A 15735-nucleotide genomic window follows, 5' to 3' on the forward strand; every position below is an offset into this window, starting at 1 on the left:
TTTGGTCCTGGATCTATAATATTACCCAACACTAGCTTTGGTCCAAAATCTATATTATAACTCAACCCCACCTTTTGTCCAGGATCTATATTATAACCCAACACTACCATTGGTTCAGGATCTATAATATAACCCAACCCCACCTTTGGTCCAGGATCTATATAACTCAACCCCACCTTTGGTCCACGATCTCCATGGGGTCCAGTCTGTCCAGGATCACCAGGCTCCCCAGCAGTTCCCTGTAACACAGAGATGCCATACGGAATGCTATATGCATAAAGAATTCAAATAAAGAAAAATATTATATACCCACATGGCAGTCATAGTCACTGAAATACATAGGTATAGACTACCGTCAATAAATAAACAATTCCCGAAATGCAGATGAATTTATTTAACCTTTACTTAGACGAGAAGACTGTGACAGTATGCTCAAAATGTAGACATGGCAACATGTATTCTGACTTAACAAAAGGTACAAAACAGGAGGATATCATAGAATAGAGTAGAGTGGTAGAAGTAGAAATGTACCAGTAGTAGCAGAAGTAGGATAGTAGTACTAGTAGTAGTAGAAGTAGGATAGTAGTAGTAGTAGAAGTAGGATAGTAGTACTAGTAGTAGAAGTAGGATAGTAGTAGTAGTAGAAGTAGGATAGTAGTACTAGTAGTAGTAGTAGTAGTAGAAGTAGTAGAAGTAGACCAGTAGTAGCAGAAGTAGGATAGTAGTAGTAGTAGTAGAAGTAGGATAGTAGTACTAGTAGTAGAAGTAGGATAGTAATAGTAGAAGTAGGATAGTAGTAGTAGTAGAAGAAGGATAGTAGTACTAGTAGTAGTAGTAGTAGTAGAAGTAGTAGAAGTAGACCAGTAGTAGCAGAAGTAGGATAGTAGTACTAGTAGTAGTAGTAGAAGTAGGATAGTAGTACTAGTAGTAGGATAGTAGTAGTAGTAGAAGTAGTAGTAGTAGTAGAATTAGACCAGTAGTAGCAGAAGTAGGATAGTAGTACTAGAGTAGAAGTAGGATAGTAGTAGTAGAAGTAGGATAGTAGTAGTAGTAGTAGTAGTAGTAGTAGTAGTAGTAGTAGTAGTAGTAGACTAGTAGTAGTAGTAGTAGACTACTAGTAGTAGTAGTAGAAGTAGGATAGTAGTAATAGTAGTAGTAGCAGAAGTAGGATAGTAGTAGTAGTAGTAGCAGAAGTGGGATAGTAGTACTGGTAGTAGTAGTAGGGTAGTAGAAGTAGTAGTATTATTAGTAGTAGAAGTAGTAGTAGACTAGTAGTAGTAGTAGTACTAGACTAGTCTACTAGTAGTAGTAGAAGTAGACTAGTAGTAGTATTAGAAGTAGACTAGTAGTAGTAGAAGTAGGCCAGTAGTAGTACTGGTAGTAGTAGCAGTAGTAGTACAAGTAGAAGTAGTGGTAGTAGTAGAAGTAGACTAGTAGTAGTAGTGGGTAGTAGTAGTAGGCTATACTCAGCCTTGTCTCAGGATGTTAAGTTGGTGGTTGAAGATATCCCTGTAGTGGTGTGGGGGCTGTGCTTTGGCAAAGTGGGTGGGGTTATATCCTTCCTGTTTTGCCCTGTCCGGGGGTGTCCTCGGATGGGGCCACAGTGTCTCCTGACCCCTCCTGTCTCAGCCTCCAGTATTTATGCTGCAGTAGTTTATGTGTCAGGGGGCTAGGGTCAGTTTGTTATATCTGGAGTACCTCTCCTGTCCTATTCGGTGTCCTGTGTGAATTTAAGTGTGCTCTCTCTAATTCTCTCTTTCTCTCATTCTTTCTCTCTCTCGGAGGACCTGAGCCCTAGGACCATGCCTCAGGACTACCTGACATGATGACTCCTTGCTGTCCCCAGTCCACCTGGCCGTGCTGCTGCTCCAGTTTCAACTGCTCTGCCTATTATTGGACCTTGCTGGTCATTTATGAACATTTGAACATCTTGGCCATGTTCTGTTATAATCTCCACATGGCACAGCCAGAAGAGGTCTTGCCACCCCACATAACCTGGTTCCTCTCTAGGTTTCTTTCTAGGTTTTTGGCCTTTCTAGGGAGTTTTTCCTAGCCACTGTGCTTCTAAACCTGCATTGCTTGCTGTTTAGGGTTTTAGGCTGGGTTTCTGTACAGCACTTTGAGATATCAGGTGATGTACAAAGGGCTATATAAATACATTTGATTTGATTAGTAGTAGTAGTAGACTAGTAGTAGTAGTAGTAGACTAGTAGTAGTAGAAGAAGTAGTAGTAGTAGTAGAAGTAGACCAGTAGTAGTAGTAGTAGTAGACTAGTTGTAGAAGTAGTAGTAGGTCAAGTAGTAGTAGTAGAAGTAGACTAGTAGACTAGTAGTAGTTGTAGTAGTAGTAGTAGTAGTAGAAGAAGTAAACAAGTAGTAGTATTAGAAGTAGACTAGTAGTAGTAGTACTAGTAGTAGTAGAAGTAGGCCAGTAGTAGTAGTAGTAGTAGTTGTACTAGTAGTATAAGTAGTAGTAGTAGTAGTAGTAGACTAGTAGTAGAAGTAGTACTAGAAGTAGAAGTAGTAGTAGTAGTACTAGTAGTAGTAGTAGTAGTAGTAGAAGTAGACTAGTAGGAGAACCAGACCAGTAGTACTAGTAGTAGTAGTAGTAGTAGTAGTAGTAGTAGTAGACTAGTAGTAGAAGTAGAAGTAGTAGTAGTAGTAGTAGTAGTAGAAGTAAACTAGTAGTAGTAGTAGTAGTAGTAGTAGTAGTAGTAGAAGTAGACTAGTAGTAGTTGTTGTAGAAGTAGACTAGTACTAGTTGTAGTAGTAAAAGTAGACTAGTAGTAGTAGTTGTAGTAGTAGAAGTAGACTAGTAGTAGTAGTAGTAGACTAGTACTAGTAAAAGTAGAAGTAGATCAGTAGTAGTAGTAGTAGTAGAAGATCAGTAGTAGTAGTAGTAGTAGCAGTAGACTAGTAGTAGTAGAAGTAGAAGTAGACCAGTAGTCATAGTAGTAGATCAGTAGTAGTAGTAGTAGTAGTAGTAGACTAGTAATAGTAGAAGTAGAAGTAGACCAGTAGTTGTAGTAGTAGAAGTAGGAGTAGACCAGTAGTAGTAGTCGTAGTAGGAGAAGTAGACCAGTAGTAGTAGTAGAAGTAGACAAGTAGTAGTAGAAGTAGTAGACCAGTAGTAGTTTTAGTAGTAGTAGTAGTAAAAGTAGACCAGTAGTAGTAGAAGTCAAAGTAGACCAGTAGTAGTAGTAGTAGTAGTAGTAGACTAGTAGTAGTAGAAGAATGGTAGTAGTAGAAGTAGACTAGTAATAGTAGAAGTAGTAGAATAAACTTGTAGTAAACAATACGATCAGAACAGGAGGACATCTTAGAGTACATATGTAGTATAGTAGTAGTAGTAGACTAGTAGTTAACTAGTAGTAGGATTAGTAACATTAGTAGTAGTAACAGTAGTAGTAGCAACATTAGTAGTAGTAGTAACAGTAGTAACAGTAGTAGTAGTAGTAGTAGTAGTATAGTAGTAACATTAGTAACTTTAGTAGTAGTAGTGGTACAAGTAGAGTAGTATCAGTACTAACAGTAGTTGGGTAGTGTTAGTAATAGCAGCTGTAGAGTTGTAGTTGTAGTAGAGCAGTAGCAGCAGTATTAGCAGTAGAATAGTAGTATTAGTAGTCGTAGGAGCAGTAGAGTAGTAGTGTAGTACTAGAGCAGTAGTAGTACATTAGTAGAGTAGTAGTATCATAGTAGTAGTAGTAGTGGTAGTATACTAGTAGTATTGTAGTAGTCATAGTAGTAGTAGTTGTAATAGTAGTATAGTAGCAGTAGCGGTAGAGTAGTGTACAGTAGCAGTAGTAGAGTATTAGTATTATTATTAGTAGAAATAGCAGTAGTACTAGTGGAGAAGTAGTAGTAGTTGTAGTGGTAGTAGATTTGTAGTCTCAGAAGTAATGGTAGTTGTTGTAGTAGTAGAGTAGATTTAGTAGTATATTATTATTATTAGTAGTAGTAAAGTGGTAGGAGTAGCATTAGTCACCAGTAGATTAGTAACAGCAGTAGTAGTAGTAGTACTAACAGTAGTAGAAGAGTTGTATTAGTAGTGTAATACTAGAGTACATTAGTAGGTTGTAGTAGTAGGGATAGTAGTAGTTTAGTAGTATAGTAGTAGTAATAGATTAGTAGTAGATTAGTAGTTTATTAGATTAGTAGATTTGTAGAGTGTTAGTAAAGTTAGTACCAGTTAGTAGATAATCAGTATTAGTAGTAACAGATTAGCAGATTAGCAGATTAGTAGTTTATTAGATTAGCAGATTAGTAGTTGTATTAGTATTAGTAGTCACAGTAGTTGTAGTTGTCGTCGTAGAAGTAGTATTGTAGCAGTAGTATTAACAGCGTAGTAGCAGTTGTATTAGTAGCAGTAGTAGTCAAGTAGCAGTAGATTAGTAGTAGTAGTAGTAGTGGAGTAGTAGTAGTAACAGTAGTTGTAGTAGTCGTCGTAGAAGTAGTATTGTAGCAGTAGCTAGAGTAGTAGTAGTAGTAGTAACAGTAGTAGCAGATAGTAGTAGATTAGCAGATTAGTAGTTTAGTAGTGACAATTATTAGAGTAGCAATAGTATTAGCAGATTAGTAGTTTAGTATGGACAATACAACAACATTAGTAGTAGCAGTATAGTATAAACAGTAGCAGATTAGCAGATTAGTAGTGACAATACAATAACAATTGTAGTAGCAGTAGATTATAAACAGTAGCAGATTAGTAGATTAGTAATTTATTAAATTAGCAGATTAGTAGTTTATTAGATTAGTTTAGATTGGTAGATTAGTAGTTTATTAGATTAGCAGATTGGTGGATTAGCAGATTAGCAGATAAGAAGATTAGCAGATTAGTAGTTTATTAGATTAGCAGATTAGTAGTTTATTAGATTAGCAGATTAGTAGTTTATTAGATTAGCAGATTAGTGGATTAGCAGATTAGTAGATTACTAGTTTATTAGATTAGCAGATCAGTAGATTATTAGAATAGTAGATTGGTAGTTTATTAGATTAGCAGATTATTAGTTTATTAGATTAGCATATTAGTAGATTAGTAGTTTATTAGATTAGCAGATTAGTAGATTAGTAGTTTATTAGATTAGCAGATTAGCAGTTTATTAGATTAGCAGATTAGTAGATTAGTAGATTGGTAGTTTATTAGATTAGCAGATTATTAGTATATTAGATTAGCATATTAGTAGATTAGTAGTTTAGCAGATTAGTAGTTTATTAGATTAGCAGATTAGTAGTTTATTAGATTAGCAGATTAATAGATTAGCAGATTAGTAGATTCGCAGATCAGTAGTTTATTAGATTAGCAGATCAGTAGATCAGTAGTTTATTAGATTAGCAGATTAGTAGATTCGTAGTTTATTAGATTAGCAGATTAGTAGTTTATTAGATTAGTAGATTATTAGATTAGCAGATTAGTAGATTAGCAGTGACAATATATTAACAATAGTAGAGTAGGAGTCGTAGAGTAGTATTTCTAGTAGAAGCATTAGTAATAGTAGCAACATACGATCTGTCCATCTGGCCCATTATCTCCTTGATGTCCTCTTGGACCGGGCAGCCCTGGACCTCCCTAAACAAACAGAGGGAGGACACACACACACGCAATGTTCTATGAAAGAAGGAGTGTACTGTATCTTAGTGGAGAAACTCCCCACGTTGTCTGTTTCCCTGAGAGTTACTGCTGAATCATGTACCCAGAATGCATTGCAAAATTCTCCTCTAATCCCCCACCATTAGAGAGGAAGCTTCTCTGACCTTAGATCCTTTGGGGCCGAGATCCCCATGAAGACCTGGCTTCCCCTGTAGACCAGGTTCACCCTGGGAATGACAGAATACATGTTAGCCTTTGTTTGAACTCAATATTGATGGTCAAATATTTACACAAACAGACATCATATTTTCAGTCAGCCATTGTTCTTCTTATGGGCAGTTTGCCTGGAATGTGTCTGAATGCAGCAGGAACTGAAGCAGACGGTATTTCATCTATTGGTATTACAGCATGTGCACTCTTGAAAATGAAGGTTCCCATGGGAGAACCTTTTTTAAGAACCCTTTTGGGTTCCATGTAGGACATTTATAAGCCTCTGCGGAAAGGGTTCTACTTCTTCAAAGGGTTCTCCCACAGGAACAGCCAATGAAGGCTATTAGGATGTAGGTGGAATAAACATTTCTAAGACTGTAGCATAACATTCCTATGTAGTATCTACTGTATCACACAACCACCCTCTGTAGGCATAGCAGAAGCTTAGAGGTGTGAACGGTGACGGACCTTGCCTCCTTTAGGTCCGCCTGGTCCGTTAAGTCCCTTAAGTCCAGGGTCTCCTGGTCGCCCCTAACGACAGACATATAAACAACAATTATTGTTTAACAAAGGTCATCCCTTTGCATTTAATACTTAACTTATCATTTCAGAATGTATCTCTTAGCCAGTTTGCGTACAGGTTGGCTTTTTGGTCCCGGTTCACCGTTGAGTCCCTGAAAGAATTAGGAATCAGTTAGTTTAGAATGAAGAAATACAGCACTACTGAACTACAGCACCACTGAACTACTGAACTAGAGCACTACTGAACTACAGCACTACTGAACTACAGCACCACTGAACTACTGAACTAGAGCACTACTGAACTACTGCACTACAGCACTACTGAACTACAGCACTACTGAACTACAGCACTACTGAACTACAGCACTACTGAACTACAGCACCACTGAACTACTGAACTAGAGCACTACTGAACTACAGCACTACAGCACTACTGAACTACAGCACTACTGAACTACAGCACCACTGAACTACTGAACTAGAGCACTACTGAACTACAGCACTACTGAACTACAGCACTACTGAACTACAGCACTACTGAACTACAGCACCACTGAACTACTGAACTAGAGCACTACTGAACTACTGAACTACAGCACTACTGAACTACTGAACTACAGCACTACTGAACTACAGCACTACAGCACTACTGAACTACAGCACTACTGAACACCAGCACCACTGAACTACAGCACTACTGAACTACAGCACTACTGAACACCAGCACTACTGAACTACTGAACTACAGCACTAATGAACTACAGCACTACAGCACTACTGAACTACAGCACTACTGAACACCAGCACCACTGAACTACAGCACTACTGAACTACAGCTCTACTGAAATACTGAACTACAGCACAACTGAACACCAGCACTACTGAACTACTGAACTACAGCACTACTGAACTACAGCACTACTGAACTACTGAACTAATGAATTACAGCACTACTGAACTACAGCACTACTGAACTACAACACTACTAAACTACAGCACTACTGAACTACTGAACTACAGCATTACTGAACTACAGCACTTCTGAACTACAGCACTACAGCACTACTGAACTACAGCACGACTGAACTACAGCACTACTGAACTACAGCATTACTGAACTACAGCACTACTGAACTACAGCACTACAGCACTACTGAACTACTAAACTACAGCACTACTGAACTACTGAACTACAGCTCTACTGAACTACAGCATTACTGAACTACAGCACTACTGAACTACAGCATTACTGAACTACAGCACTACTGAACTACTGAACTACAGCATTACTGAACTACAGCACTTCTGAACTACAGCACTACAGCACTACTGAACTACTAAACTACAGCACTACTGAACTACTGAACTACAGCTCTACTGAACTACAGCTCTACTGAACTACAGCACTACTGAACTATAGCACTACAGCACTACTGAACTACAGCACTACTGAACTACTGAACTACAGTACTACTGAACTAATGACCTACTGAACTACTCAACTGCTGAACTACAGCACTACTGAACTATAGCACTACAGCACTAATGAACTACTGAACTACTGAACTACAGAACGGTTAATGACAAGGATAGACAGGTCTATGTAAGTCACTCACTGGTATTCCCTTCCTTCCTGGTAAGCCTGGAATCCCAGGACTTCCTGGATAACTCTGAAAGGAAGAAGAAAGATTAGATGATTTATCAATGTGATAACAAGTGGCTCTTCACGACGTCTTCAAGGAGAGAATCCTTCTTGAGCTGTGATGTCGTTAGCTAGTGCACATTAAATGTGCATGATTGTGTTGTTTCTGTTCGGTCCAGGTAAGAGTGTGTTATGATGCGTCACTGTACCGGTGGTCCAGCTTCTCCAAGAGGGCCAGTGGGACCTGGCTTTCCGTTATGACCAGGGTCTCCCTAGGAATATCACACATTAAACACACTGGTCTGTAAAACACTGTACATAAACTAGGTTGAGTAAACACACTGGTCTATAAAACACTGTACATAAACTAGGTTTAGTAAACCCACTAGACTGTAAAACACTGTACTTAAACGAGGTTTAGTAAACCCACTAGTCTGTAAAACACTGTAGATAAACTAGGTTTAGTAAACCCACTAGACTGTAAAACACTGTACATAAACTAGGTTTAGTAAACCCACTAGACTGTAAAACACTGTACATAAACTAGGTTTAGTAAACCCACTAGACTGTAAAACACTGTACTTAAACGAGGTTTAGTAAACCCACTAGTCTGTAAAACACTGTAGATAAACTAGGTTTAGTAAACCCACTAGACTGTAAAACACTGTACATAAACTAGGTTTAGTAAACCCACTAGACTGTAAAACACTGTACATAAACTAGGTTTAGTAAACCCACTAGACTGTAAAACACTGTACATAAACTAGGTTTAGTAAACCCACTCGTCTATAAAACACTGTACATAAACTAGGTTTAGTAAACCCACTAGTCTGTAAAACACTGTACATAAACTAGGTTTAGTAAACCCACTAGACTGTAAAACACTGTACATAAACTAGGTTTAGTAAACCCACTAGACTGTAAAACACACACTAAACTAGGTTTAGTAAACCCACTAGACTGTAAAACACTGTACATAAACTAGGTTTAGTAAACCCACTAGTCTGTAAAACACTGTAGATAAACTAGGTTTAGTAAACCCACTAGTCTGTAAAACACTGTAGATAAACTAGGTTTAGTAAACCCAGTGGTCTATAAAACACTGTACATAAACTAGGTTTAGTAAACCCACTAGTCTGTAAAACACTGTACATAAACTAGGTTTAGTAAACCCGGTGGTCTATAAAACACTGTACATAAACTAGGTTTAGTAAACCCACTAGTCTGTAAAACACTGTACATAAACTAGGTTTAGTAAACCCACTAGTCTGTAAAACCCTGTAGATAAACTGAGTCTGGAGTTTGTGTTGTACAGAAGGTATTGTAGTCGCCTTGACAGACGGAAGGCTCTCTCAGGTACCTTCTCTCCGTTGACGCCGGCCAGTCCCATATCACCAGCACTTCCTGGATAACCATCTGGGCCCTTTCAAAAAACATCAGCGACAATTCCTTTTTATCACAACATTTTACTGCATTCATTATTGTGTGTGTGTGTGTGTGGTGTGTGGTGTGTGGTGTGTGGTGTGTGTGTGTGTGTGTGTGGGACTACATTTTACTGACCCTTTCTCCTGGATCTCCTTTACAACCATAAGTTCCGATTCGACCAATTTTACCCTGAGAATTAACACAGAAAAGATTCCTATTAGGTTCAACATGATTCAACACTCCTGTATAGACCCAATGGACCTGTACCAGTGTGCCAGGTCAGTGGTCATCTTCATTGAGTTGAAAGCTCAGGGCTCCCCTTGGCTCCTGTTTCAGTCTCAGGGCTCCCCTTGGCTCCTGTTTCAGTCTCAGGGCTTCCCTTGGCTCCTGTTTCAGTCTCAGGGCTCCCCTTGGCTCCTGTTTCAGTCTCAGGGCTCCCCTTGGCTCCTGTTTCAGTCTCAGGGCTTCCCTTGGCTCCTGTTTCAGTCTCAGGGCTCCCCTTGGCTCCTGTTTCAGTCTCAGGGCTCCCCTTGGCTCCTGTTTCAGTCTCAGGGCTCCCCTTGGCTCCTGTTTCAGTCTCAGGGCTCCCCTTGGCTCCTGTTTCAGTCTCAGGGCTCCCCTTGGCTCCTGTTTCAGTCTCAGGGCTCCCCTTGGCTCCTGTTTCAGTCTCAGGGCTCCCTTGGCTCCTGTTTCAGTCTCAGGGCTCCCCTTGGCTCCTGTTTCAGTCTCAGGGCTCCCCTTGGCTCCTGTTTCAGTCTCAGGGCTCCCCTTGGCTCCTGTTTCATTCTCAGGGCTCCTCTTGGCTCCTGTTTCAGTCTCAGGGCTCGTCTTGGCTCCTGTTTCAGTCTCAGGGCTCCCCTTGGCTCCTGTTTCAGTCTCAGGGCTCCCCTTGGCTCCTGTTTCAGTCTCAGGGCTCCTCTTGGCTCCTGTTTCAGTCTCAGGGCTCCTCTTGGCTCCTGTTTCAGTCTCAGGGCTCCTCTTGGCTCCTGTTTCAGTCTCAGTGCTCCCCCTGGCTCCTGTTTCAGTCTCAGGGCTTCCCTTGGCTCCTGTTTCAGTCTCAGGGCTCCCCTTGGCTCCTGTTTCAGTCTCAGGGCTCCCCTTGGCTCCTGTTTCAGTCTCAGGGCTCCCTTTGCTCCTGTTTCAGTCTCAGGGCTCCCCTTTGCTCCTGTTTCAGTCTCAGGGCTCCCCTTGGCTCCTGTTTCAGTCTCAGGGCTCCCCTTGGCTCCTGTTTCAGTCTCAGGGCTCCCCTTTGCTCCTGTTTCAGTCTCAGGGCTCCTCTTGGCTCCTGTTTCAGTCTCAGGGCTCCTCTTGGCTCTTGTTACAGTTCAAGGGAAAGCGTTGCAGCACCTAGTGATGGTCTCTTACCTTCTGCCCATCCGTTCCATTCCTGCCGTGTCCTCCTGGCGCTCCCTGGTGATTGAGAGGTCATTCGGAGTGTGTTAAAGATGAAAGTAAGCATATCCAGCGAGACATAACTAAACGGTGTAGCTGTACACACACAGAACGTACTGTATACTGTCAGAGTCAATCATGTAGTTTACCTTGGTTCCATCTGATCCAAATTCACCCTGGGGAAAGATGAAATCCATTCATCAAATAATGTCTCGTTTAAAAACGTTGATTCAAAAAAAAGCATATCTCATGTAAGATTTACACATGATATTTACTAGAATAATGTTTAGTTCTTACCTTTTCACCTTTCAGACCAATCGCACCCTAAACAGAAGCAAAAATAAGACGGGTTGTTAAAATAGTCAGGATACACTGTAAGGTGAATATCAGTATTGGTTAGAGAGGACACCAACCTTGTGACCTGCGGGACCGAGGGCACCTTCAATACCAGAGTCCCCCTGTGGCACAAATAATAACAGCACTATCATCTACATTCTGTGGAAGAAAATATGTTATTTCAACAACAACAAAAAATGGAAATATATATATTTATAAATGTCTAGGTTCTCTTGTCAGTGTTTCCGTGGTCAGAACGCCCAGTCCACCTGTTTGCCCTTGGTCCCTTTAGCGCCAGCAAGTCCAACTCCTCCTTTCGTTCCCTAAAATAAACAGATACTTTAAAATAAACATAAACAACAAACTGTTCATAAAACAAACATGAATAAACACATTTCATTTTTGCAAATATCGCAGATGTTTTACTTATTATTGCCAAAGGAGCTCACTTTTAGTCCTCGGTTTCCCTTCAGACCAGGGGGGCCTGGAAGCTCCAGACACTGGAGTTTGGAGCACTGGAGTAATGATGGATTAAAAACTTTGTGAACGAAACAATATTTCACACCAGGAAAATGAAGATCAGTTTGATCGAAAGGCTTAGAAGCGTCACGTTACAGATTCTGACTCCATCCCTGAGAATAACTCTTAGTTACCTGCAAATAGGCTTGATATTTCTGTAGAGAAGAACAAACAAAAATACTTAAATAAAACAATTATTTGGGGGGGGGACAATGGTACCAAAAATAGAATATTAAATGGAATATCTGTCAGGGTTATTCAGTTAACTCGTTAACTCTGTCATTTCAGCTCAGATGAATCACACTGTCTGAAAGCATTGAAAATACATCTATACAACTCAAATCTACAATGCTACGTAACAAGTTGACTTAGGTTAAATAAAGTGGGATATCCCAATTTTCCTACTCATAGACAAAAATCAAGATGTCAATATTTTTTATGTTTTTTGAATGAAAAATCCTACAATTACAACTCATTTTGAGCAAATTCTGACATGAATATTCCAAGCTGGATAAAACACTACATATAATCACCATAGCGTTGATCATTTGGTTGATGGACGATGTGACTATTTTACCAGTGGGGGCGTCACATGGTGGACTGTGACAGGTGTTAAGTTCTGGGTTGAGCAGCACAGTGAAGTAGAGGCAGAAAACAAAAGGACATTTTTCAACATTTATTTAGTTTCAAACACATTCCAGTTCCCATTTTTGGTTCAATGTTTTTGTTTCTATAAATATAATTTATCTTACTTTTGAACTCTAACAACTATGCTAGTTTAAATCAGACCAACAAACAAAACAAACCAAGACAATTTAAAGGGATACAGGAAGTGATGCAGCCCAAGAGGTAAACGTCCATTTTTTCAACATCTCCATAGCTCAAACAATTCCATTATGCACAAAGCAGTCACATGCTAAAAACCCTGGGCTCCACCATGCCTCTGGACTATAAATACACAGAGTTAGAATCACATGATCTGTCAAGTAACCAATGAAATGACTTGTTAGGTTAAACACCTGTGACATTGACAGCCATGTAGTTGGAACGGTAGACCCCCGCAGGCGAGCTAGCGATCAGCTCCATCCCTGCTTCCTCCACCACCTTGGAGGCAGCTACTGAGAACAGGCTGATGCGCTGGTCAAATCAAATAAACAATCTCAGGAGATGAATGACGGTAACATCACTGATTAAAAGGCTAAAAACAAAACCCTCTCCTGTGTCTGTCCCTCTTACCTGATCTCTAGCCCGTTCTGCAGACACCTTGATCCCCCCACAGGGGGCGCCAGTCACATGGCCGTCAGTGACCACCACAGCGAAGCGGACAGAGTTGTGTCCCCGGAGGTCGTGGCGCTGCATCTCCTCTGTCATCTTGTCCAGGGCACAGTCAGTGTAGGTACCTCAAATCAAATCAATGTTTATCTGTCATATGCCCAGGATACACAGTACTATACAGATCAATGTCATGATGACTGACAGTACAGATCAATGACATGATGACTGACAGTACAGATCAATGACATGATGACTGACAGTACAGATCAATGACATGATGACTGACAGTACAGATCAATGACATGATGACTGACAGGCTCTCAACACATTACAGTACAGATCAATGACATGATGACTGACAGTACAGATCAATGACATGATGACTGACAGGCTCTCACACATTACAGTATCAATGACATGATGACTGACAGTACAGATCAATGACATGATGACTGACAGGCTCTCAACACATTACAGTACAGATCAATGACATGATGACTGACAATACAGATCAATGACATGATGACTGACAGGCTCTCAACACATTACAGTACAGATCAATGACATGATGACTGACAGTACAGATCAATGACATGATGACTGACAATACAGATCAATGACATGATGACTGACAGTACAGATCAATGACATGATGACTGACAGGCTCTCAACACATTACAGTACAGATCAATGACATGATGACTGACAATACAGATCAATGACATGATGACTGACAGGCTCTCACAGATCAATGACATGATGACTGACAGTACAGATCAATGACATGATGACTGACAGTACAGATCAATGACATGATGACTGACAATACAGATCAATGACATGATGACTGACAGTACAGATCAATGACATGATGACTGACAATACAGATCAATGACATGATGACTGACAGTACAGATCAATGACATGATGACTGACAGGCTCTCAACACATTACAGTACAGATCAATGACATGATGACTGACAATACAGATCAATGACATGATGACTGACAGTACAGATCAATGACATGATGACTGACAATACAGATCAATGACATGATGACTGACAGTACAGATCAATGACATGATGACTGACAATACAGATCAATGACATGATGACTGACAGTACAGATCAATGACATGATGACTGACAGTACAGATCAATGACATGATGACTGACAGTACAGATCAATGACATGATGACTGACAGTACAGATCAATGACATCCCGGAGTCACATATTCAATGGAAGAAAACAACGGAAGGCTAGATCCTTGAAGAAGAAGCATGCAAATGAGTCTTGGCGATCTTACCTTTACCCAGGTAAGACTTTAACCAGTCAATACCATCCATATTCCTGACAAAGTTCTCTCTGCTGGTGATCTGACTGATGAGCTCCTGTGTCTGGGAGAAGTGGAGTCCTCCCAGAAACCAGCTGATTTTCACCTGTCTTTTGTACACCTCCTCCCGGAGCCTCAGGGCAAACTCCCTCGTCCAATCTGCCACCTTCTTCACCAGACTTCCCGGAGGGGGCTGCTGCAGGGCGATGCTCTCAGAGGTGTCCATCACGAAGTACAAGTCAATGGGACACTCAGTCACTTCTGCAGGAAGACAGAGGACATCATATTATCTGTTTCCCAAATGGCACCCTATTCAATACCTAGTGCACTGCTTTTGAAGTACAGGTCAATGGGACACTCAGTCACTTCTACAGGAAGACAGAGGACATCTACTTCCTGTATATAGCCATGTTATTATCTGGTACTTCCTGTATATTGCCATGTTATTACCTGGTACTTCCTGTATATAGCCATGTTATTACCTGATACTTCCTGTATATAGCCATGTTATTACCTGGTACTTCCTGTATATAACCATGTTATTACCTGGTACTTCCTGTATATAGCCATGTTATTACCTGGTTCTTCCTGTACATAGCCATGCTATTACCAGGTACTTCCTGTATATAGCCATGCTATTACCAGGTACTTCCTGTATATAGCCATGCTATTACCTGGAACTTCCTGTATATAACCATGTTATTACCTGGTTCTTCCTGTATATAACCATGTTGTTACCTTTTCTCTGTATATAGCCATGTTATTACCTGGTTTTCCTGTACATAGCCATGCTATTTATTCCTGTATATAGCCATGCTATTACCAGGTACTTCCTGTATATAGCCATGCTATTACCTGGAACTTCCTGTATATAGCCATGTTATTACCTGGTTCTTCCTGTACATAGCCATGTTGTAATTTTTACTCTAATTGTTTTTTTTAAAATTCAATATGTATTTATTATTTGTGTCAATGTTGCCATGTTATAAATGTAAGATAGGATAGGTTGTAGACAAGGCTCTAAATGACTTACCATCACAGGGGGATGGTCACAGACAGGGCTCTAAAAGACTTACCATCACAGGGGGATGGTCACAGACAGGGCTCTAATATACTTACCATCACAGGGGGATGGTCACAGACAGGGCTCTAAAAGACTTACCATCACAGGGGGATGGTCACAGACAGGGCTCTAAAAGACTTACCATCACAGGGGATGGTCACAGACAGGGCTCTAAATGACTTACCATCACAGGGGGATGGTCACAGACAGGGCTCTAATATACTTACCATCACAGGGGGATGGTCACAGACAGGGCTCTAATATACTTACCATCACAGGGGATGGTCACAGACAGGGCTCTAAAATACTTACCATCACAGGGGATGGTCACAGACAGGGCTCTAATATACTTACCATCACAGGGGGATGGTCACAGACAGGGCTCTAATATACTTACCATCACAGGGGGATGGTCACAGACAGGGCTC

The 15735-nt window shown here is 40.5% G+C and overlaps 1 protein-coding gene across 1 annotated transcript in view; it reads right to left on the reverse strand.

Annotated features, from left to right (window-relative positions):
* Positions 1-15288, reverse strand: part of LOC135547748 (collagen alpha-2(VI) chain-like) — a 29069-nt gene extending 13781 nt beyond the window's left edge. Inside the window, exons 1-21 of the mRNA XM_064977005.1 lie at positions 15278-15288; positions 14218-14505; positions 12869-13032; positions 12652-12769; positions 12166-12251; positions 11767-11787; positions 11563-11628; positions 11383-11436; positions 11191-11235; positions 11075-11101; positions 10927-10953; positions 10751-10795; positions 9521-9574; positions 9321-9383; positions 8170-8232; positions 7935-7988; positions 6435-6470; positions 6265-6327; positions 5751-5813; positions 5503-5565; positions 177-239 (exon numbers count right to left, since the gene is read on the reverse strand). Of these exons, the coding sequence (XP_064833077.1) occupies positions 177-239; positions 5503-5565; positions 5751-5813; positions 6265-6327; positions 6435-6470; positions 7935-7988; positions 8170-8232; positions 9321-9383; positions 9521-9574; positions 10751-10795; positions 10927-10953; positions 11075-11101; positions 11191-11235; positions 11383-11436; positions 11563-11628; positions 11767-11787; positions 12166-12251; positions 12652-12769; positions 12869-13032; positions 14218-14470 (1428 nt within the window). The 5' untranslated portion in view covers positions 14471-14505; positions 15278-15288. The remainder of the gene's footprint in view (positions 1-176; positions 240-5502; positions 5566-5750; positions 5814-6264; positions 6328-6434; positions 6471-7934; positions 7989-8169; positions 8233-9320; positions 9384-9520; positions 9575-10750; positions 10796-10926; positions 10954-11074; positions 11102-11190; positions 11236-11382; positions 11437-11562; positions 11629-11766; positions 11788-12165; positions 12252-12651; positions 12770-12868; positions 13033-14217; positions 14506-15277) is intronic.
* Between the last annotated feature and the right edge of the window lie 447 nt (positions 15289-15735).

This window comes from Oncorhynchus masou, chromosome 10, assembly GCF_036934945.1.
Source record: "Oncorhynchus masou masou isolate Uvic2021 chromosome 10, UVic_Omas_1.1, whole genome shotgun sequence".
NCBI classification, from domain to species: Eukaryota; Metazoa; Chordata; class Actinopteri; order Salmoniformes; family Salmonidae; genus Oncorhynchus; species Oncorhynchus masou.